At 39.3% G+C, this 25,099-nt stretch overlaps 1 protein-coding gene across 1 annotated transcript in view; it reads left to right on the forward strand.

The window, feature by feature from the left end:
- The first annotated feature begins 1,997 nt into the window (after positions 1-1,997).
- The window catches only part of LOC134534553 (guanylate cyclase soluble subunit beta-1), a 31,590-nt gene continuing 8,488 nt past the window's right edge, over positions 1,998-25,099 (forward strand). Inside the window, exons 1-10 of the mRNA XM_063373034.1 lie at positions 1,998-2,080; positions 4,690-4,790; positions 7,015-7,133; positions 10,178-10,333; positions 14,416-14,569; positions 16,443-16,597; positions 19,348-19,485; positions 20,710-20,792; positions 21,897-22,067; positions 23,976-24,135. Of these exons, the coding sequence (XP_063229104.1) occupies positions 1,998-2,080; positions 4,690-4,790; positions 7,015-7,133; positions 10,178-10,333; positions 14,416-14,569; positions 16,443-16,597; positions 19,348-19,485; positions 20,710-20,792; positions 21,897-22,067; positions 23,976-24,135 (1,320 nt within the window). The remainder of the gene's footprint in view (positions 2,081-4,689; positions 4,791-7,014; positions 7,134-10,177; positions 10,334-14,415; positions 14,570-16,442; positions 16,598-19,347; positions 19,486-20,709; positions 20,793-21,896; positions 22,068-23,975; positions 24,136-25,099) is intronic.

Below are 25,099 nucleotides of genomic sequence, written 5' to 3' on the forward strand. Positions count from 1 at the left end.
CCAAAATGATATATAAAATCTAATAGTGGAAAATCTCAGTCAATTTCGTTAATGATCAACATTGACCAAATGGTAGAAATGGAGAAAGTTTTTTAAGAATAAAATAATCGCTATATTTCCCATACAACTTATCGGAGTATCATTTCTCCATAATATATAGCCCTTGAAAAAAACATTACAAAATACAAACTCTGACTGAAACTGTCAAGCTGTGATATCGCCTGATTCCTGAGACACTGAAACGTTACCCGTTTTAGTAAATATGTTATCCTTAATCAATATTAATGTTTGTTATTTTGATTAATTAATTTTTAATACAGGTAAAGGGTTTCCTGACTTGTGGGTTTTGACCGCGTCAAATTATATAGATTTCACCAACGTTTCGATCGACATTGCATTCGCCATCATCAGCGTACCCTGATGACGTTGGCTAACACTTCACTTTTGACGTGGCTAAAACTTAAATACCAAGAAACCTCAGGCAAAGACCGCGATAGCTGTCGATCCTTATAATTAGTAACGCAGTATTTTTTTACAACATTCAGTAACGCCATACCAGTCTTATGAAATAAAGAGGAAAGAAAAAGGTATATGCCCTACAACAATTTTAAATAAAGAATAAAATTGTAAGTTTAATGTTGGTCATTAAAATAAAAGAGATATATTTACTTTTATAAACTTAACATAAAGTTGTCTGATTTTTGGGTAGCAGTTAATATTTTAATTTTAACCATGAATTTTTTTAATTTATTGGAAGTTGTTTATGTTTTTGATCGTTTTCATTTCCAAAATTAATTATACGTTTGCAAAAAATGTTAGGAAGGATGGCCTCACAGGACAGAGATAAAGTATCAATTACTTGAAAATAATACGTCTTAAGAAATATTTTACACAAAACCAATTTACACGAGTCTATTCATTATGACTTGTTTTTGAAACTTATATTCTTCATCCTAGTAGAAAATGATTGGCACCCAAAAAAAAAAAATACGACGCAAACAAAAGCATACTTCACTCCATTCGGACCCAGTGACCCTTTACGTTCCGGAAACTGGGACCGATGACGTACACTCCCTCGTGAGTGATCGGTGTTCGCAGAGCCGTGAAGGTGATAACAGGCCCGCCACTCCAGTGATCACAGTTTATCAGCAGTGACGGGAGTGAGGGCTGTTCTGCACGCTGCTGCCATCTACCGCAGCGCCTCGGGACCACGTGGTGCTGTGACGTGGAGAACAGATCGATGGGATCCTCCAGCCCGCTTGGAGCGCCGGTTGCCCCACAGGCAGTTCGGTTTATGCAACCGGCAACTCCTGGACGCCTACGAGTTATACTATCCAAGTTCGTGCCTTTACTTCCCCGATCTTATACGCTTCCGAATCCTATACTTACGTTGCAGATATCCGGAAGGCTAAAATGGTGAGTTCTGATAAAACTATCACTCAAACTGTGTTTCCGTTTTTTTTTTTTAATGTTAAACAATAAAAGTTTAATTTCACAGCAGAACTTTTATTTTACGTCTTATCTCTAGAGACCTTTAAAAAATCGCAATTTCATTTCGCGAAAGGCAAGAATCAATCCTCGTTCACCTTCAATCTGCTTCAGTTATTGGACCAAAATTTACCCGATGGACTCCGAGGAAATAGATAATAATAATCTAATAATAATCTAATAATAGATAATAAGAATCTAATCAGGAACACCCTGGTTAACAGGTGTCATTAGTCATTAGCCAACTAGAAGGTGTTATTTGCACAAGTACGTATAGGATCTTTGAGTCTATACTAGAGGTGACTTAAAACACAAATATTGTCACGTGCCTCTTCATAAAATAAACAGCATATCGGTATTTTAGTTCGAAACATAATAGCTTGTATTTCAGTTTGAAATGATTGATGAGAACTTTTTTTAAATAATTTTTTTATTAAGTGTTAAAGAATTTTGCCAAACTTTTCATTTGCATATGTTAATTCAGATTTTAAAACAATTATTATTTTTTCATGTTGCAGTATGGATTTGTGAATTACGCCCTTGAGCTTCTGGTCGTGAAAACATTTGGAGAAGAGACATGGGAAAAAATTAAGTGAGTAATAAGTAAAGAAAATAAAATGTTTTAAATAAAATTTTTACATTATAAAGAATGTATTATGGATAAAGCCCTGCGTTGTGGTTATGTGTTTTGCAAGCATAAATCTTAAAAAACAACTTCTTTAACACCGTTTGGTATAATCTAATATATTAAACGGTCACGCAAAAACAGCGCAATAACATTGTTAGTTATTTAAATGTCTTTGTAACTTTTGTGGAATAAATTAATTTAATTCAGCTGGCACTTAAATAAGCTCTAATATATAATCCAAATTAAATATTTATTTCCGCCCTGAGCTCTAACTTTGACTGTGCTTACTGGTAGAGTATGTGAAGTTGGTATCTATGTACTGAACTTAAAAACAATACAGTTAAAAAAGAAATAAATTAAATCTCAAATTTAAATATTAGTTGTAATAATTTTATTTGTAAAATAAGACATCTTTATACACACACATACGAGATATAACTTACAGGTTTTCAATTGTGTAAGTGCGTGTGAGTTCACGCCTGAAATTAACATCAGTTCAATATGATAGTAATATTTCCACAGTTATTTTTAAACATTTCATATTTATAGAAAGAATCCGAATTTTTTTTTTCCATTCAAGCCACAGTTAAAATATTTATCTTATTTCGTTTCCATAAATTATGTAACTAACAATGAATTTAAGATAAAATATTTTTAAAAAAACGCGACAATTTTGTGGTTTGGTCCTTTTTGATTTTGTCAATATGATCATTTACAATAAATTGTAACGCTGGCCTCATTGGTTGTGAAAATAGTATAAAACAAAACCGCTATCTGTTTCTGTTTGTTCACTTACTTCATCTAAATATCAAAATGGATTTTTATGCAGTTTTGACCATAATTTCAAACATTTATTCCGAAAGTTTTGTGTTTAGAATACGTTCATATTAAATTTAATGATAATAGAGAAATCCCGCTGTTTTGTAATCAATTTAGCCGTTTTTAGGGCGCATACAGGCATACACTACTTATAAATGTCTGATACATCAAATCAATGTGCTACAGAAATGTATGTCTTGAGCGTTTAGTACTTTTCACATAGACATCTAAGTTATACGTAGCCCTTTCACACGAGACTTCTATACAAAATCTGTTTGTGTTGTCTAATGAGAAAATAAGGTCACAACATTGCTTACAAAGAAATTTTTTATTATTGGGCAGTACGTGTTAGTAGGTATATAATTTTTTTAAACACTGAAAACTTACAAGAACTCAATACATATAATTACTTACTTATTAAATATAGACACAACAAATTAGTAGATCGTATCCGTGTGAATCGGAGGCAGATCGCTAATTTTTTATAAATGGTTTATCAATTTTATTATCAATTTATCAATTTTCGAAATTAAATAGTGCATTTGTTTTTCATTCCTAGCATACGTTTTTTATTGTTTTAAATGTTTGCAATATTGTTTGTTTTCTAAAACGTGAAAAAATGGTAATTTAAATTTATAAGGAAACCGGATATTTGTTGGTTAGTGAAAGAAATTCTTAATAATCGTCTTTGCGAAAATAAAGCTTCCTAAATACAAACGGGGAGTTCAAAATTTATAACACGCGATATCATTCTCTGAGTTCATAGTGGAACTAAAATATAAATTGGCCTTTCAGGTTTTTAAGATCATTAAAAAATATATAGGCCTACATAAGTTCGTTCAGTGAATGATTCTTGAAATGGGGAAGATTGATTTAAAACATTATGATGGACATACGCCATTGTTGGTTTTCACTTCATTTCAGAGAGAAATAAAAAAAATGGACAAGAAATATTTCGTAATACTACAAGTAAAATATAATAACTCTGTACATCAGATGGCTATGTTTAATTTTGAACATATGAAATACATTTTCCGAGCTAATACGTAGTATGTATTTGTTACGAAAATTGTTACATAATTTTATATTTTTGTTGATATTTCATTGAAGCATAATTTTTAAACTATGGAAAAAGAAATCGAATATTTAATAATTTTACACTATCCGGTTTTATTATGCTTAAAAATGTGCGCAGTTAATACTGGAAAGCTATTCAGAGAAAATTTTACAAATAACTGGGACAATACAAAGCATAAATGCTCGGGAAAGAATCCAAAACCCAGTATTACTGCGAACACTATTATTTGGCAGTGATACAGTTGTTTTCACGTGCACGTTCAAATTTACTAATATGTAGAGACCCGGAATATTCGCGGGTTCATTTAGTGTCATGCTAAAATTCAAATAATTAAACCCTTAGTGATGCTTCTGTCATTGGTTCACTGTTAATCCGGAGGACTGAGGGCCAATTGGAGATCCTCACTCATAGAAGTGTCGAATCACAGGCCAGCACCCGGTCGAGACGACTCGCAAGTCAGCAGCCAATGAACAGTTGGCATTATTTTGCCCGAGTGTGCAGAGGATATTGGAGTCTATCCTGGAGGTCATTGAACCCGCGAATTTTCCGGGGTCTCTACGTAATATGTGTAACTGTACACGGATATTTCCGGTTTTTTGCTAACGATAAAAAAAATGAATATATTGAGAGTGCGAGGAGCGCGCTGCAGCGGAGGTGACGCGTGTGTTGTTCGCAGGAAGAACGCCGATGTGTGCATGGACGGGCAGTTCCTCGTGAGGCAGCTGTACGACGACGAGATCACGTACAACCTCGTCACCGCGGCCGTCGACGTGCTGCGTGAGTGACGGGGCCCGCCTCGCTCGTCCTCGCCGTTCTTACGTGACGTCCGCGTCTCGACACTCGCGGTCTTTTACTGGCCAATCCAACACTGACAAAAAAAAAAAAAAAAAAAACACACATCGAAAATACAAAGCATGTCCATAAAAGAATGTCCCAGTCATAAATTTCAATAGCATCAACTGTAAACGTTGCGGAGTTTTGTTTTTGGTTCAAGGTCGCAATTAAAGAGAAACCAAAAAAAAATTGGTTGTCTGTAAAGTCAGTTTACGGACGATAGTTTAACGCGACAACGTCATGACAAAACATTGATGAAATGATTGCATTCTTTTATGAATAAAATTGAATCATTTTTATTGAATTATCACTATTTTTTATGGATACAAAGAAGAAGTGAAATGAAATCTACAATTTAATTGATAAATTTACTTTTATTTGCACTCATTAATTCAAATATGTTTATTACTTTAACGAACAGATTATTTTAACTATAACTTTTATACATGTTTGCTATTTAACTTCTTCCAATCTGTGTTATTCTGTTAAGGATAGGACGATGATAGGAAAAGTAGGGAACGAATGGGAGTGTTTCAAGTTTAATGTGCCTCGAAAAAGTCAAATCGATGGTTGTTCGAATCGAGTGGAAGAGAGATAGATGTGGCGCAAGCGTACAATGAGCGTAACGGGACACAGCATAACGGGACAGTGTGAGTAACGGGACAATGAGTCATCCTTTTCCGTGCGTGCAGCCGGCTTTCATCGATTTATTAGACGTTGCCACGTCAAAAAAACACATTGAAAATACAAGCATGTCCATAAAAGAATGTCCCAGTCATAAATTTCAATAGCATAAACTGTAAACGTTGCGGAGTTTTTTAGGTTCAAGGTCGCAATTAAAGAGTAAGTAAAAATAAGGTTTTAGATAAGCGCATGCACGAGTACTAATTTGCTGTTTTCACGCTTGCAGCGCCACCTATGCAAAATGGTGACTCCTGACCGTAAACCTTTTTTTTTTCTGTTATGCATTTTCTAAGAGTGAATCTGTAATTTCCACCTTCTCCATTGGAATCTCTTTGCACGAGAGTGGTTGAAAGTCGAAGTCCCTGGCCGTTGGATTGGTCGAAATGGTCGAGACGACAGAGCTTTTTTTTCGCTGGCCTCTCATGTTCACCTGTCATAACGCCATGCGATTTTTTTTTACCTCTGGGACTTATAAAAGATCGTGTCTACGTTCCGACGCTAACAAATGATTTGCCGGAGTTGAGACACAGAATTGTAAAAAGTTATTGATTCCACTACTCCGGACTTGTTAACCAAGAGTGGGAAGAATTGGACTATGGTGGATGTGTGCCGTATAACTAAAGGTGCACATATTGTAAACTTGTAAGAAAAACTATGTTAGTTTACCTTCCTTTTGATATATGATTTGTTTTAAATAGTCTAAATTAAACTGTTATAATATGCCATGGAAAATTACACATTCTTTTATGGACATTCTGTTTAATCAGTACGGATGGGTCAAATCGAAATTTTCTCAAATCCAAATCTCGAATTCGAATCCCAAAAGGGGCACCTCGATTCAACCCCTAGAATCCGAATCTGGGTGTCAAGTATCAAAAATAAAATAATGTACAATAAATTAAAAATTACCAACTATGGTGTTGAAACATTATACCATTTAAATTGTTGTTTCGAAAACAAAATTTCCAGATTCAACACACATTATAATATTATTTATATAATTACATGTTAAAATAACAATATTTTGGAGAATTGTTTCAATATATGTATGGAGAAAAAAAAGGTAGTTAACTTTAGAGGTTATCAGTGTTGAATTTTTTCAATTTACTTTACTTTATTTCCTCGAATATCGAATCTTCAAATACTAAGGATTGGATGGTATTTGAGTATTTGATTAGCCCATACCTAATAATTACGTGAACAGTGCTGTACAGTAAAATCAAGTTAAAGATTCAATTGTCACATTTAATGTAACAGCAATGATTTTTTAATTAATTTTCTTTTATTAAATACATATATTATATAATGAGTTTAACATAATAATATAAAATGTTTAACAAGCATATTCATTTTGCAACAAAATAAAAGTTTTTAACTTCTTGGTAAACCAGATACATTAAATCAGTAACAAACTGACTTTTAATATATATACATATATATGATATTGTTTCTAATGCAATAAATTTTCCTTTAAAAATTGCAGAGATTCCTGCCAATGACATTCTTGAACTTTTCGGCAAGATGTTTTTCGAGTTCTGCCAAGACTCGGGGTACGACAAGATCCTTCAAGTGCTGGGAGCGACTCCAAGGGATTTCCTCCAGGTAATTCATCCAGAACGTGGTGGCAGTTCCTAGTTGTTGCCGTCCAATCTGTTTAAGAAACTAGCGTCATTACTTGGAATTATGACTTAGCCTAAGGTTAATATATTTAGCTTCAAAATTTTAGCAATTTACAAACATGCAACTTTACTTGATTATTTCTTGCAAAGTATATTTTACCCCCTCAAAATATATGTTGTAATATTTTCTTTGTTTACGCAAAGGTTGCCATAAAAATATCACATGAATATTGAAATTTAGATACATGTCACAGAAAATATCAAAGAAAAAAATATTACCTAAGAGCACAAAAATATTATATTTGTATTAAGTTACTAATATTCATAGAACTAAATCTAATCCATTTTAAACATTAAAGAAGCAGTTCTGATTGTGTTATTTCAGTATAGTGTGAACAAACCAAAACACTATTTCTTCTTAAAGATTTCTTTTCGTGTCTTTGCTATGTGAAAATTTAAAAAGTATAACATATTTACCGTTTAACAAGTCGAGCAGATTTTGTTGTAATTTTTAGATACCAGAGTTAATTAAAGTATTGACGATTCCTTATACCTAATACCATTCCTAATACAATTAATTTTATTTGCCGTGTTTACATACAACCAAAAAATAATAACTCGTAATTTTACTGAATTGAACGTGTATATTTATTACCTTTGCTAACGTGTATAAAATCTTGGTTTTATAAAGACTTAACTAATATAGTAATACATTATAGTTGCACACTTAGGAACATGTAATGTATCTTTGGGTCACAGGAATTCCTCTTTGGTGTTAACGCTCCCTGAAGGGAACCTAACTAATATATAACTGGACTTGTCAGATTGCTGTGAAGGGAACCACAACACGCAAGTCACTTGACTTGTCACTTATCAGTTTGGTGGTAACGCTCCCAGAAGGGAACCTAACTCTCATATTACTTGATTTGTCACTTGATGGTTTGGTGTGAACGCCCCCTGAAGGGAACCAAAACTCACATGTCACTTGACTTTCCACTGTCAGTTAGGTGTGAACACCCTCATCCTTCATCAATGAAAGTAATATCACCTTCCCCACATCGTTGGACAAGAGTCGGCATCAAGAGCCAGCATCTAAATGATCACACATGTTTAATCTCCATCCAAGGCGATCCCAGTTATATACCCGGCGTTGCCGAAAATGGTAGACATTGCGCACGTTGTCGAGGACCGGATGATTAAAAGACTATTGTTTTCCCAACTTTTGCAATCCTGTCAATACTCCATTACAAGAGGTACAAACATTTCACAGATTTACTTGCTCGCAATATAGAACGAAAAACTTCATACTATTCCACTGTGTCCATGTTTGAACCGCAGCCCATCTTCTACCGTGAGCCAACGATGTTCAGCTATAAGAGACGTAAGCGAATCAGGTATTGTTTATTAATGAGAATAAAAAATGTTAACGCTTATTAGAAACGAGCGAATTGTAAAAGCAAACGTTGGTGGAGAAAACTTAAGGCTTTGAATTTTAGCCTGGCTCCAAGCGAAATTCTTGAAATTTGCGAGTTTCAAACCATCGCCGTCTCGTGAAACCAACACCAAAGCGTCAAACATCACCCACTTCCCGCCAGCAGAGTGTTCAGTCCCGCGGCAGAGTGTTCAGTCCCGGGGCAGAATGTTCTCTCCCGCGGCAGAGTGTTCAGTTGCGGGGCACAGAGTGTTGAGTCCCGGGGCAGAGTGTTCAGTCCTGCGGCAGAGTGCTCAGTGACCGCGGCAGAGTGTCCAGTCCCGCGGCAGAGTGTCCAGTCCCGCGGCAGAGTGTTCAGTCGCGGAGCACAGAGTGTTCAGTCCCGGGGCAGAATGTCCTGTCCCGCGGCCGAGTGTTCAGATGCAGGGCACAGAGTGTTGAGTCCCGGGGCAGAGTGTTCAGTCCTGCGGCAGAGTGCTCAGTGACCGCGGCAGAGTGTCCAGTCCCGCGGCAGAGTGTCCAGTCCCGCGGCAGAGTGTTCAGTCGCGGAGCACAGAGTGTTCAGTCCCGGGGCAGAATGTCCTGTCCCGCGGCCGAGTGTTCAGATGCAGGGCACAGAGTGTTGAGTCCCGGGGCAGAGTGTTCAGTCCTGCGACAGAGTGCTCAGTGACCGCGGCAGAGTGTCCAGTCCCGCGGCAGAGTGTCCAGTCCCGCGGCAGAGTGTTCAGTCGCGGAGCACAGAGTGTTCAGTCCCGGGGCAGAATGTCCTGTCCCGCGGCAGAGTGTTCAGATGCAGGGCACAGAGTGTTGAGTCCCGGGGCAGAGTGTTGAGTCCCGCGGCAGAGTGTTCAGTCGCGGAGCACAGAGTGTTCAGTCCCGGGGCAGAATGTCCTGTCCCGCGGCCGAGTGTTCAGATGCAGGGCACAGAGTGTTGAGTCCCGGGGCAGAGTGTTGAGTCCCGCGGCAGAGTGTTCAGTCGCGGAGCACAGAGTGTTCAGTCCCGGGGCAGAATGTCCTGTCCCGCGGCCGAGTGTTCAGATGCAGGGCACAGAGTGTTGAGTCCCGGGGCAGAGTGTTCAGTCCTGCGGCAGAGTGCTCAGTGACCGCGGCAGAGTGTTGAGTCCCGGGGCAGAGTGTTCAGTCCCGCGCCTGAGTGCTCAGTGACCGCGGCAGAGTGTCCAGTCCCGCGGCAGAGTGTTCAGTCGCGGAGCACAGAGTGTTCAGTCCCGGGGCAGAATGTCCTGTCCCGCGGCAGAGTGTCCAGTTGCAGGGCACAGAGTGTTGAGTCCCGGGGCAGAGTGTTCAGTCCTGCGGCAGAGTGCTCAGTGACCGCGGCAGAGTGTCCAGTCCCGCGGCAGAGTGTCCAGTCCCGCGGCAGAGTGTTAAGTCCCGCGGCAGAGTGTGCAGTCCCGCGGCAGAGTGTTCAGTCCCGGGGCAGAGTGCTCAGTGACCGCGGCAGAGTGTTCAGTCCCGCGGCAGAGTGTTCAGTCCCCGCGGCAGAGAGTTCAGTCCCGTGGCGGCAGAGTGCTCAGTGACCGCGGCAGAGTGTTCAGTCGCGGGGCACAGAGTGCTCAGTCCATGGGCGGGGGTTGCAGAACCTGGACGCGCTGCACGACCACCTGGGCACGCTGTACCCGGGCATGAAGGCGCCCTCCTTCCGCTGCACGGAGCGGCCCGAGGACGGAGCGCTGCTGCTGCACTACTACTCCGACCGGCCCGGCCTCGAGCACATCGTCATCGGCATCGTCAAGGTCACACGCTCCGTCCGGTCGCGCCGAAACAAACTAACATGCTCGCGGTCACACCACTCTGACCCGCTACGCAAACACACCACCACGCAACTTTAAACATGTTGGCAGTGAGCTGCGGATCTTTAAGGTTTCACAATGATATTAGAAATGAACAGAAACAATGTGTGATTCCGTCTGCATATAATTACGTCAAATTTATTAAAGGAAAATTTATAACAGGTATTAAAAAAAAATATAAACATACAATATCAATTACGTACTTAAACAGTTCTCATGTATATTCAGAAAGAAAAAAAAATGGGCCGACCCGAAATTATTATAAAAAGGTTTCATTTAAAATAAAAACATAAACCAATAAAAAATACAAATATATTTAAACCATCCCAGTATATATACTTAAAGTCCAGAAATTATATTTATCTGAAGAACTTCGTCTGACGGCGTAGTTTAAGAAAGTTCCGAAAAGGTTAAAACATACAGTAGCACCGGAGGTCGGGGCTTCGTTTCCCGGAGATAAATCGGGAACATGATGCCAGGGCGCCTGTGTGTTGTTGAGGAAGGGTGGTGAAAATGCCAATTCGGCGTCCGGCTCTCAGACCCTGTCAGACAGGGAAGTTGGCTTCTGTTTTCCGGTGCGTCGCCAGCCAGGAACTGGATCCCGCGAATACGCGGCTGAGCGCGGACGTTTCCACCATTTCAAAAGAAATTAATTTAAAAAAAACTAACTATTACTTTTTGCACTATGCAGACGGACTAAACTACTTAAAAAATATTACAGGGATAGCATCCCTTAGTTAATGGACTACATCGTCGGTTGCGGCCGGATGGAAGTCTTTCAGTGTCTCGTCCACTCGCCGATAATCGCAAACGGTCCGTCTGCAGCCGCGACGCGAAGTGAAGTAATATTACAGACCTGGGACGTGCCTGCAAGCGAGGGAAATGTTAAATGGGCTGCCAACGAAGTCTTAGATTTGCAAAAGCTCAGATATGTCTCTGGGAAAGGTGCTTCGGTCTACTGGCACAAAGTTTAACTAAGGAGAGTACACCAGCCTAACAAAGAGTAAATCACCCAAAGTAATCAAAGTATAAAGAAAAATAAAATTACCAAAAATAATTTAAAATTATGATAAAAATGTTATAAAACGTGTCGAAATTCCTAATTTCCGGCACAGCAGGATACGCTTTAATGCCTTAGCCGTATAAAATAATGTAAATCAACAATATACTACTTATACTACTACTACTAATACTACTACTACTAATACTACTACTATGAATTGTGCTTTTTATGTTATCCAATCAACAATTTAAAAGAAAGGAGGGAAGCATTCTGGGGGGAATAAGATTATTTCAAATTTCATTTTGTGTAGTTGCACTGCCTTTATATGATTTGTTAATCATGTAAACTAAATGTAAAAAAAAATTCTGGAAATTGTTATCTTTCAAAGCTCCGTACATATTACGTATTATCTTGTAAAGTTATCTTTCAGGGGATAAATGTTCACTTTAGAGTGTAGCATGTTTTGGATATTTAATCTGTAAATGTGTAAATGACGTGTTCATAGCGTTTTGGTGTCAGCCGTAAACAAGGCTCAACGGAATGTAAATGAAATAAATAAAAAAACAATGAATGCATTCATTATTGAATGAATGCAGTAAGGATTAAATGTCTGAATGCAATAAATATTGAATAAATAAATGAGTAGAGACACGGAAATTACGCCATTCATTAATTCATAAGTTAGAATGCAAACCTTAACACTCTCGCACTGTGTTCATGATTGGACCGCAGTTATTCGGACACACCCCTCTACGAACGTAATCCAACGATTCCAATTAACAAGGATAATAATGTTCTCACTAATTAATCAACCAATGTGAAAGCAAACACAGGTTGAGTACACCTATGACTTAGAATTATATTCTTGAAGTTAGACGGATCCACGAAATTCCCGGGTCTCTATGAATGAGTGAATTTGGAAAAATCGAATGAAGAATGAATGATTAATGCAGAAAGCAAAGAATGAAGGAATGAACGATGCAGAAAGCATTAAATGTAGAAAGTATTAAATGAAATAATGAATTAATGCAGAAATTATTGCATGAACGAATGTAGGATTTATTACAGGAATCAAGAATGTGTGAAGTTATGAATTAATTAATTAATGCAGGCAGTAGTGAATTAAGGAGTTAATTATATTGAATCTATCGTTTTTTAAGTTAAGCAGAAAAGGTACATAAAGAAAAATAATTAAATATAATCATATACTTATTTTTTTATGTTTGAATACAGATATTTTGCAATGTTATTAACATATTAACAATACAAAAATCTAATTGATTTAAGTAAACTTAAAAATTGTAAACAATAATGTAAATTTTGCTTAAAAAACTTTCCTGATGAAAAAATCCTTTTTACGAACTGACAATTCATATATTTATTTATACTAGAATATTGTTATTAAAGAATAATTATACTAATATTATTTCTAAAATGATATTTCTAATAGAACATGTAGATTCCTGCCAATGACATTCTGTAACTTTTCACCAAGATGTTTTTCGAGTTGTGCCAAGATTGTCTGTAAGGATAAAACAAGTTAAATGCAAAGAAATCACGCTACCCAGGAAGACGTATCTTCCCGCATTTGTAGAGTATTATAGTTGGACGTGCTTTTGATCCAAAACTAGACATAAATTCTTAGCCCCAGAACAAAATAATTTGTTGCCCTCATTTATCTCGCGGCTGCAGTAGAGTGTCCTGGTGGTACGAAAAGCGTGGGAACATTGCACCATATCGTTCCACAATCCCGGCGCGTTTAAGGCGGTACTCTTAAGTCATTCTAGACGGCTAGGTGATATGAGCTGGCAATATAGATGGCTCTTATCAAAGTCATTGATTTTGACACCGGTTGACACTGTGGGTATGAAGGATATCCTAACTCACTACATGAAGAACTGCAATCTAAATTTTAAATATAGTTGAAACTGCTCAAAATTAAAATATATATATGACCTCACACTGTATTTTTTTTTGTAAAAGGAACAAAAATACTCATTTAAAGTTACAGATATTCGTAAATTTTTTACATTTACGTGGAAAAAAAACTGTATCACTACAAATTAGTGTTCGAAGTAATACTGGGTTTCAGATTCTTACCCGGGCATTTATGCTTTGTGTCGTCCAAGCACCTACAATAGTTAAAGTTATTAAAAACCGTTCCCAGATTATCATTCCAGTACTAACGGAGCACATTAATAAGCACAATATAAATAATTTAAAGTCGAATTATTGAATATCTATAATATTTTTCATGGTTTAAAAAAAATGCTTGAATGAAACACCAATTAAAATAGAAAACTATGCGCCAATTATAGTATAAAAAATACTCAGTATTATCTCGAAAAAAGTATTTCATATACTTATGCAAAAGTAACCATAGCCATGCGCTGTACAAAGTCACGATGTATTTCTTGTAGTGTTATAGACTATTTCTTGGCGACTGGTTTTCAAAGGAATTTTGACGTGACAACGTCTAATAAATCGATGAACGCCGGGTGCACGCACGAAAAAGTGTCCCGTTACGCTCATTGTACGCTTGCGCCGCATCTATATCTCTTCCATTCGACTGGAACAACCATCGATTTGACTTTTTCGAGGCACATTAAACTTGAAACACTCCCACTCGTTTCCTACTTTTCCTATCATCGTCCTATCCTTAACAGTAATAACACAGATTGGAAGAAGTTAAATAGCAAACATGTATAAAAGTTATAGTTAAAATAATCTCTTCGTTAAAGTAATAAACATATTTGAATTAATAAGTGCAAATAAAAGTAAATTTATCAATTAAATTGTAGCTTTCATTTCACTCCTTCTTTGTATCCATGCAAAATAGTGATAATTCAATAAAAATCATTCAATTTCATTCATAAAAGTATGCAATCATTTCATCAATGTTTTATTATGACGTTGTCACGTTAAACTATCGTCCGTAAACCGACTTTACATACAACCAATTTTTTTTTGTTGTAAAAATAAGTAGTTTCCTTGTTCTGCGCACGACCTGACCGCGGCGCAGACGGTGGCCAGCAAGCTGCACAACACCGAGGTCGAAGTGAAGATCGTGAAGACGAAGGAGGAGTCCGACCACGTGCAGTTCCTCATCACGGAGCTGTCCGGCCCGGGGAAGGTTTCAAGTCCCGAGATATCCGACATAGACACGCTCCCCCTGGGTACGTTCTTTCCCCGGCTCTGCTCTCTGTGACACAGCTGTTAGTAGGGACCGGAAAAATTCGCGGTTTCGATGACCTTCAGGATGGACTATACAGTCCTGCATATACTAAGGAAAATAACGCCAGTTCATTGGCTGCTGACCTGCGAATCGTCTCTGTTGGTTTGCCTGTGATTCGATACTTCTTTGGTTGAGGGTTTCTCATTGGCCTGGAGCCGTGGAGAATAACACTGAGATAATTGCAGAAGCAGCTTAAAGGTATAATTATTGGAAATCCAGCACATCACGTAAAGAATCCGCGAATTTTTCCAGTCTCTAGCTGTTAGCAGTGTCGTCGACGGTGATGTTGAGAACCTATTCATGACTCGTAGGTACGGAACATGTGTTTTCTGCGAAAAAAAAACCCTGAATGCCTATCAGACTGCAATGAGGTATGCCTGCGCTAGAGATTTTTCCCCCCTTGTGATTGGCGGACTTCTTTGAGAGAAGCCATTGCCCTATTTGGCCGCGTCATACAGGACACTTCCGTACTGGAAGGCTGTGATTGGTGTGCTGACAGTATGCATGTGCCCGAAATAAACTGAACCTACCACGACACACAGAAAATTCTAAAATGTTCCAACACTCAGCCTGGGGGTAGGTATTTTTTTTCTTTTCGAAATTTGACTTCTTTCATGGGGGAAGAAGGTCCACTTGCTATTTGCCACCTGAAGCTTGTCAGTTTGATGTCCAGGACACTTGCGTCATATCATATGCTATCTCCCATATCGTGGAGTTAGTGGAAAAAGTTGGTAATTCCAGTTTCTGGCATCTGGTGTCTTGTAATAACCGAGGCAAAGAGAACGGTTTCTGTGTCCAGAAAAAGTCACGAAATGCAAAGCATTATTTTCACTATTGATGGTACGCATAAAAAAAAATTCTGACAAAATTGTATAATTGTTGGTATAAAATTACTTGCGCCTTTTTTTCTAGTGACCCTACGATATGCTCTTAGAAGTATTTTATAATTAAGGCTATCTATTTTTCGCGGAAAAGATTTCCAGACTTTGTAGCATTGTTTGTGTTTCGTGCTTGGCTGGGTTTATTTCAGGCACAAGTCTACTGTCAGCACACCGATCAAGACATCCATTTCGGAAGCAAACGCGTCCTGAATGGCCGGGCCAAAATAGGGCAATGGCTTCTCTTGCAGACGGACGCCAATTAAAAGGGAACAATGTTTAGCGCGGGCATTCCTTACTGAATGTCGCGGAAGATACATGCAGCTATTATCTTTGAAAGATTTGTGCAATGGGAGTGCATGACTTGATGTAAGCTTTTGGTCATACGCCATTGCTAAGCACATGTATGTGTGTAGAAGAAAACTACAAAAAACACAAAACACAAAAACACAAATTAAGCAAATGTGCGTCTCTGGCTGAGGACGGTAGCAGGTAGCAGTTCCCGAAACGTCGCTTGTTTCTGTTTTAGAAAACTGTTGTGTTTGTTTCGTCTTTTCGTTTTGTCGTGTTTTTGTCTCGTTTCAGCTGTTGTGCTGAATTTTTTTGGGTTCAATATTTTTGTGCTGTCATCATTTGTGGGTTTTTTTTTCGTTCTGTTAGTCCATTTTTCTTTGTTTTTCTTTGTTTGTTAACCATATTCCTGTTATGAAATATTATGTGGTGTTTGTATCCTGACAACAGCAATTTTTTTTAGCTTAATTTGTGTTTTTGTCTTTTGTGTTTTTTGTAGTTATCTTCTACAGACATACATGTGCTTAGCAATGGCGTATGTCCAAAAGGTTACATCAAATCATACATGCAGCTGCTGTAATGACCTCAGGTGTTCAACAGCCGGCGAGCGAGAGGGTCAGTGCAGGGATGTGCTCGTGCCCGCAGAGCCGCGCATCAGCCCCGCCACCTTCTGCCGGGTGTTCCCCTTCCACCTGATGTTCGACCGGCGGCTGAGCGTCGTGCAGACCGGCACCACGGTGGCCCGGGTCATGCCGCAGGCGACGCGCCCCGGCTGCAAGGTCACCGACCTGCTCGACACGGTACGTCCGGCCACCTCGCGACCACCCGCGCTTTCTTTGACGTGACAACGTCTAATACATCGACGAACGCCGGCTGCAAACACGAAAAAGTGTCCCGTTACGCACAGTGTCCCGTTACGCAGTGTCCCGTTACACGCATTGTCCCGTTACGCTGTGTCCCGTTGCGCTCATTGTACGCTTGCGCCTCATCTATCTCTCTTCCACTCGATTGGAACAACCATCGATTTGACTTTTTCGAGGCACATTAAACTTGAAACACTCACATTCGTTTCCTACTTTTCCTATCATCGTCCTATCCTTAACAGAATAACACGGATTGGAAGAAGTTAAATAGCAAACATGTACAAAAGTTATAGTTAAAATAATCTGTACGTTAAAGTAATAAACATATTTGAATTAATGAGTGCAAATAAAAGTAAATGTATCCATTAAATTGTAGATTATTCATTTCACTCCTTCTTTGTATCCATGCAAAATAGTGATAATTCAATAAAAATGATTCAATTTTATTCATAAAAGTATGCAATCTTTTCATCAATGTTTTGTTATGACGTTGTCACGTTAAACTATCATCCGTAAACTGAATTTACAGACAACCAATTTTTTGAAGTGAAACTTCTCTACTGAGAGGCCTACAATTTTCGACCGTTACATTTCGGATAGCTAATACTTCGTATAAACGTTACCATATTTAGTCTTAAAAATTCTGGTTTTAGAGTTAACACATGCGTGGAAGAAATAGGAGTGTTTTTTTTCAGTGTTTTACCAAGTTTTTTTTATGGGGTTGCTAGTATACCAAGATTACACTTTTTGAGGGGGCTGCAATTTCCGATCGCATGTGGGCAATAATTAGATACGTGGTGGGGGAACCGGTAGAGCAGTAGATGCGTCAGCGGTGACGCCACTCCATTAACGATCGAATGGGAAGACGGCACAAAAAGGGATGGGGGGGGAGGTTAGGTACGTAGCTTACCATGTTATATGCTAGTTGTAACGGCCGGAAGGGAAGACGGCAGGGGAGAGTTAGAAATGACGCTGCAGCGATGCTACGGAATTCTCGGAACGCTGCTGGTGTTTGTACACTCCTCGTTATTTTTTTTTTAATTTGGGTTCATACCCGTAATAATTATCTCTTGTTCCATAAAAAAATTACCGATGATTTATCTTATATGTACCTAATAAGCAAGAAGTTTCACTTCTGTAGCACGTGGACTCCATGCACACAGTTTTTTTTTTTTTATGTGTGTTAAACATCTTAGCTCTTGGTACACGTCATTTGGCAAGAATAATATCGTGAAAATGGAACGGAAGTCTATGAAAGTAAATGTGTCACAAAGATGATGGACCAACGTGTAGCAACATAAACCCGTATATAGTCACTTTCGTAAACATTAGGGCACGGGCGTCTCTCTTTGGCCCTGGGGAGGGAGTCTTGGTATACACGTTTCCCCCCCCCCCCATATTTTCTTGTAAATCCAGTAGTTTTATACCATTTTCATTTTTATAAAATATTATAATTACAGTACTGAAATACAGTAGTAAATATAAGTGTCAAATAAAAACGACATACAAAGCACAGTACTGAAAAGTACTGACATATTAATACTAAACTTTCATAGTTTTGTTAAATAAAATAGCAGATTTCTCTTTGTATTTCCCTGAATAAAACTTGAATTTGGTCACTAAAGGTGAGAATAAGCATTTCCAGCATGTGTGTGTATGAGAAGACTGAAGGGCGCCAGAAAAAATCATATTTCTGGAAAATACAGTCAGTGACAGCAGCTCTGAGACAAATCAAAATTCGACATCAGAACCTTATCAAATCAAAAGGTTTTTCATATGGTTTTTCGTAAACCGAGTTGACGTTTCATGTCTCTTTCTGGAAAATGTTTATTGTTATTTAACCCTATTATGTTAAACAGAATAAAAATTTAACACATATGATACCATTGCTATTTTTCTACGTAGCTACCATACAAATTTAAACATTTGTCATAGGTATTACCAGTTTTCCTATGCTTTCATCATATTCAGTTGCCGCCAAGTTGTTGAACCAGTCATTAACGTCCTTTTTCAGTATGTCGTCACTTCCACAGTGAAACGTCTACCCTGCTGAATTTTTTTCCCCTCAATCCTCGATTTGGGTTCATCAGTCACAGCTGAAGGTCAGCCCGAGCATGAATATTCGTTCGTCCGCCATTAAACATGACGCACCATTTTCTAATCAAAGCTTCATCACATTACCATAAACATCGGTTGTCTGTCCGTAAACTTTGATAGGGAAGAATATTTCACGTTAAAAAAAAAGTATTACACTAAGAACTTCATACTTGGCGGGATCTTTAAATTTTGTCACACATTTCAAAGTCACGCTATGAACAAACAGTAGACGACCGTTGCGACTCGCTGTTAACGTCAGACTGGCGCAGTAATGGATAGGTCCTTAACGCTGCGGTGTGATTGGGGAGGGGGGGGGGTTGTGACTGCGTTTCTCGCTACATCATAACGTTCTTTTCTTTTATAATGACCCTCGTACTTTTAAACTTTTTTTTAAATTTATAATTATTTTTATTTTTACTTTACAGTTAAGACACCTAGCCATAGAAATAGCAAAATGATTACATACACTAAAACTTCACAGATTTGAAGTAAACGTCACTGATGTATCGCGAAAATGATTGTGTGACGTGTAAACCTTACGACCAGCGTGTGCGTGAGAGAGTTACCCCCCCTCGCCTCTACGTCTACAGGTGCGGCCTCACCTGGAGTTCACGTTCGAGAACATCCTGTCGCACATCAACACGGTGTACGTGCTGAAGACCAAGCCGGGAGCCATGGAGGTCGCCGGCGACGACGGAGCGGCGGAGTTCACCTACCTCAGGCTCAAGGTCACTGTCGCAGTCCAGCGGTCAAGGCCAAGGACTCGGAAACGGGAGGGTATACATGTCGCGGTGTGCCGATGTTATAACCATGACCTTGCTTTTCTTATAGTTCCTACACATTTTACTTTTCATTATTTTCATTATTAATAAAAAATTTATCTCGATTATTTTACTAAATGAAATAATTAATTTTATACATTTTTATATTAATATTAAATATTAAGTATTTATTTTTTTAATTAGATTCAATTTTTACTTCAACTACCGTATACTTATAATATCACTCCAGTCCTTTCATTAATTATTTGCATGCAAAGTTAAAGTTGGTTTTTTTCTTATCACGCTAAGGTTAGTATAACGTATAACGCGCGTACATATGTACACATGCCCATTTTTTTATGCAAAGACTCGGCCTTTTAGTTTACATTTTGAGACTTATATTAGGTTTCAGGCTGTCGTGGCCATTGTCTAATAAACTTATCTTGGCCTTCAGTCTTCGGTTTATTTCTCCTTCAGGAAGATGCCTACTGCAATACATAGTGGGACGTCGGTACAGTGTTAGAAATTGCAGTAGATTTACGAACTTTTCAACGAAGAATTTACCTCAAATAAACAAAGAGCGCTACATAATTTCGGATAGCTGAATATTCCTATTAACTTCCGTCGTATTTAGTCTGAAAAATTCTGTTTTTAGAGTTAACACACGCGTGGAAGAAACAAAAGTGTTTTTTCACAGGGGTTTTGCCAAGTTTTTGAGTCTTTTGCTAGTATGCCAGCATTATTCTTGTGGATTCGTGTTCACAGTAAATAATCTTAATACCTGTAAATTTACGAAGATAACTTAAATTTAAGAAGTTCACTGGATAATTTTTAAGCAGCCTTCTTGGTAAATAAGATGAAATTATTTTTAATAGTGTAGCCAAGATAGTTTATTTGTCACATATATTGTTCAAAGGACACGTAAATTATTAAATTATTATATTGTTAAATTATTAACTTAACATACTTATTCTGTTTCGTAACGTACTATTTTATGGGTGTTTTGTAACGACTATTCAATAATCTCGCCGAATGAGTATCAAATTTCATCAATGTTTATGCAATAATTTTTATATCGATAAATATTAAATAAGAATGTATACAATGTTCATCACGTCAATCAGTTATTAGGAATACAGAGTAAAGGTCTGTAACATACTTAATGATCGTAGGCCTGCCTGACTGTTGCAGGGCCAAATGTACTACGTCCAACAGTCTGACCTCATCATTTTCCTCTGCTATCCAAGCGTTATGAACATGGATGATCTCACCAGGTAGTACTAAAACTATAACTGCATCTTTGATAAAAACTTTAAAAAAACTCAGTAATTCCATGCTTGCTTAATCGCAAATCTTATAACAATTGTTACTGTTAAATACTTCCACGAAATAATTTCATGTGGTAACAAATCATGCATGTTAACCTTAACACATGATCACGTAACATGAAATATGACTAAATATGACACAATTCATGATAATTTCAAGAATATTTTTGATACACTCAATTTTATAACACTAAAAGTGTTTGACATTGTATTTATAAAGGACATAAGTTCCCATAGCAATAATTTAGTCAATACAGACTTCAAATGAGCAGAAACTCTTACAATAATAAGTAAAATGTTTAAATTTTATTTCCGTCAAATAATCCGAAACATAAAATGTTCAGATTTCTTTTCCTCAAGAAAAATCATTACTTAAATTTATATGTGTAAATATTGGAATTCTAAAAGTCCCTGAGATTTTAGTGTCGCAGTTGAAACAAACCAATTAAAAATAAAATTTACTCATAAAAATATTGTTTTTGACGTGACAACGTCTAATAAATCGATGAACGCCGGGTGCACGCACGAAGAAGTGTCCCGTAACGCACAATGTCCCGTTACGCTGTGTCCCGTTACGCTAATTGTACGCTTGCGCCGCATCTATCTCTCTTCCATTCGATTGGAACAACCAAAGATTTGACTTTTTCGAGGCACATTAAACTTGAAACACTCCCATTCGTTTCCTACTTTTCCTATCATCGTCCTATCCTTAACAGAATAACACAGATTGGAAGAAGTTAAAAAGCAAACATGTATAAAAGTTATAGTTAAAATAATCTCTTCGTTAAAGTAATAAACATATTTGAATTAATGAGTGGAAATAAAAGTAAATTTATCAATTAAATTGTATATTTCATTTCACTCCTTCTTTTTATCCATACAAAATAGTGATAATTCAATAAAAATGAATCAATTTTATTCATAAAAGTATGCAATCATTTCATCAATGTTTTGTTATGACGTCACGTTAAACCATCGTCCGTAAACCGACTTTACAGACAACCAATTTTTTTAATGGTATGGCTGTACACCCTGCGGTGTCCGGTGCAGGCGTGGGCTGTACATCAGCGACATCCCTCTTCACGATGCGACCAGGGACCTGGTGCTCATGTCGGAGCAGTTCGAGGCCGACTACAAGCTCACCCGCAACCTCGAACTGCTCACGGACAAGCTGCAGCAGACGTACCGCGAGCTGGACAGCGAGAAGCAGAAGACGGACAGGTACCTACTTCTTTTTTTATCTGGGGCAGTCAAAAGCCATTTAATCCGGGCACGTTCTGTGCCACGGTCATCCGTCCCGGGTAACGGAACGTCAATACAGTTTCAACTCGACCACTGCCTAGAGACTAGAAAAATTTCGAGGTTTCCTTATTCATGCCAGTCCTAGCATGAACCAAAAGATCAAATCGTATGGTAAACAGATCTGGATTAACCGTTTGTATGTGGCCTCGTCTTCGAACACTTTATTTTTAGTATGTTGTCTCTACGTTACACTAAAAACAGTTAGTTTGGTTATTAGAAATTCCTGTAGTAACTAACGTGAATAATTTAAGTCACTGCTAAAAAGAACAATTATTTGATATCAAAGTTCTCACTCAAATATCCAATTAAATATTCTGAAGAAAAAAAAACTTCTAACATCAATGATGAGCCATGTAGTTCATAAGAGGTCTGTTCGAAGTGCTATAAAAAAAATTACATTACATAATAATTTCACTACCGAAAATTCAGAAGGGTCTTACTGATTTATCTATATAATCGCCAAAACGATCGAGGAATTTGCCATATCGTAACACAAGCTTCTCGATGCCTTCTTCTAAGAAGTCAGCCGCCAGTGAATATAGATACAGGGCCAGCGCCTGGATCTCCATCTCCCTCACCACGCCGCTGTGAGGCGGGTGGACTAATCAGGCGGTGCACTGGCTCCCTGGTCAAGAAATAGCTCAAGGAATAGAATAGTGGAGCAGAAAGCGCACTATTAGCTGCTGTACTCGGAGCTAGTGGACTGAACTACATGCAGCTGTACTCTGAGTGGTGGTGTGGTGGTCTGGCCTGCAGGCTGCTGTACTCGGAGCAGGTGGACTGAACCACAGACAGCTGTACTCTGAGTGGTGGTGTGGTGGTCTGGCCTGCAGGCTGCTGTACTCGGAGCAGGTGGACTGAACCACAGGCAGCTGTACTCTGAGTGGTGGTGTGGTGGTCTGGTCCGCAGGCTGCTGTACTCGGAGCTAGTGGACTGAACTACATGCAGCTGTACTCTGAGTGGTGGTGTGGTGGTCTGGCCCGCAGGCTGCTGTACTAGGAGCAGGTGGACTGAACCACAGGCAGCTGTAATCTGAGTGGTGGTGTGGTGGTCTGGCCCGCAGGCTGCTGTACTCGGAGCAGGTGAACTGAACCACAGGCAGCTGTACTCTGAGTGGTGGTCTGTTGGTCTGGCCCGCAGGCTGCTGTACTCGGAGCTGGTGGACTGAACCACAGGCAGCTGTACTCTGAGTGGTGGTGTGGTGGTCTGGCCCGCAGACTGCTGTACTCGGAGCAGGTGGACTGAACTACATGCAGCTGTACTCTGAGTGGTGGTGTGGTGGTCTGGCCCGCAGGCTGCTGTACTAGGAGCAGGTGGACTGAACCACAGGCAGCTGTACTCTGAGTGGTGGTCTGGCCCGCGGGATGCTGTATTCGGAGCTAGTGGACTGAACTACATGAAGCTGTACTCTGAGTGGTGGTGTGGTGGTCTGGCCCGCAGGCTGCTGTACTCGGAGCAGGTGGACTGAACCACAGGCAGCTTTACTCTGAGTGGTGGTGTGGTGGTCTGGCCCGCAGGCTGCTGTACTCGGAGCAGGTGGACTGAACCACAGGCATCTGTACTCTGAGTGGTGGTCTGTTGGTCTGGCCCGCAGGCTGCTGTACTCGGAGCAGGTGGACTGAACCACAGGCAGCTTTACTCTGAGTGGTGGTGTGGTGCTCTGGCCCGCAGGCTGCTGTACTCGGAGCAGGAGGACTGAACCACAGGCAGCTGTACTCTGAGTGGTGGTCTGGTGGTCTGGCCCGCAGGCTGCTGTACTCGGAGCAGGTGGACTGAACCACAGGCAGCTGAGAGGTGGTGTGGTGGTGTGGTGGTCTGGCCCGCAGGCTGCTGTACTCGGTGCTGCCGGTGAGCGTGGCGAACGAGCTGCGCCACAAGCGGCCGGTGCCGGCTCGTCGCTACGACTGCGTCACGCTGCTCTTCTCGGGCATAGTGGGCTTCAGCGAGTACTGCGCCGTCAACACGGACCCGCGCGGCGCCATGCAGGTCCGCCTCTCCCTCCGCCTGGTGTAGCGTCTCTCATCCGGCATTACATGTATTATGTTCCTGTGCACTCTGTAATCCGTGAGATTAGTTTGTCAGGTCGCTTACCAGCGGACATGTTGTGATTGTTATTATCTTTGAAAGATTTGTGCAATGGGAGTGCATGACTTGACGTAAGCCTCTTGGAAATACGCCATTGCTTAGCACATGCATATCTGTAGAAGAAAACTTAAAAAAAACCAAAAGACAAAAACACAAATTAAGCAAAAAATTGCGGTTTTCAACAGGATATAAAACCACATAATATTCCATAACAGGATAATGGTCAACAACTAAGAAAAACAAAGAAAAATGGACTAAGAGAACGAAAAAATATCCCACAAATGATGACAGCACAAAAATATTGAACAAAAAAAAAACGGCAGATTACTTTCGGGTTGCATTCCAAGTGTTTATTCTGCCGCCATATCGCATTACTGCGCTGCCGGGGTTTTTATTTCGCTCAGAATTTTTCGTTCTTGTCGATTTTCATTTCAGTACAGTGTTTCCTGTTTCATTGCAGGTTACATTTCACATTTTTTTGTAATTTTTTTTTTTTAAGAATACAATGATCGTATGAATTTTTGTAGTGAAACCTTTCTAAGCGCGTTGGGAATTAAATATCAAGCCCGCATTTTAATGCAACTTTTTCGTGAAACATTTTTGCAAAACCTTTTTTTAACCTAATTAAAACTAAGTGTTTTTTGGTGAGTCCAGATTAGAGGAGGAACCTAAGTGCGTCTCAGGCTGAAGCCTATACGCCTAGTCATGATGGGATTAGCCGTGCAGGGAAGGGTCCAATGCATCGTGTACTAGGAGGGGATTGGCCAGCCATGGCAGTAATTGATGCCATGACTAACTCCCCTCACTCTTAAATCTGCTAAACTACTAGTCAAGTTGGGACCAGATAAAGCTTGCACAGACACAA

This window comes from Bacillus rossius, chromosome 7 (assembly GCF_032445375.1).
Source record: "Bacillus rossius redtenbacheri isolate Brsri chromosome 7, Brsri_v3, whole genome shotgun sequence".
NCBI lineage: Eukaryota > Metazoa > Arthropoda > Insecta > Phasmatodea > Bacillidae > Bacillus > Bacillus rossius.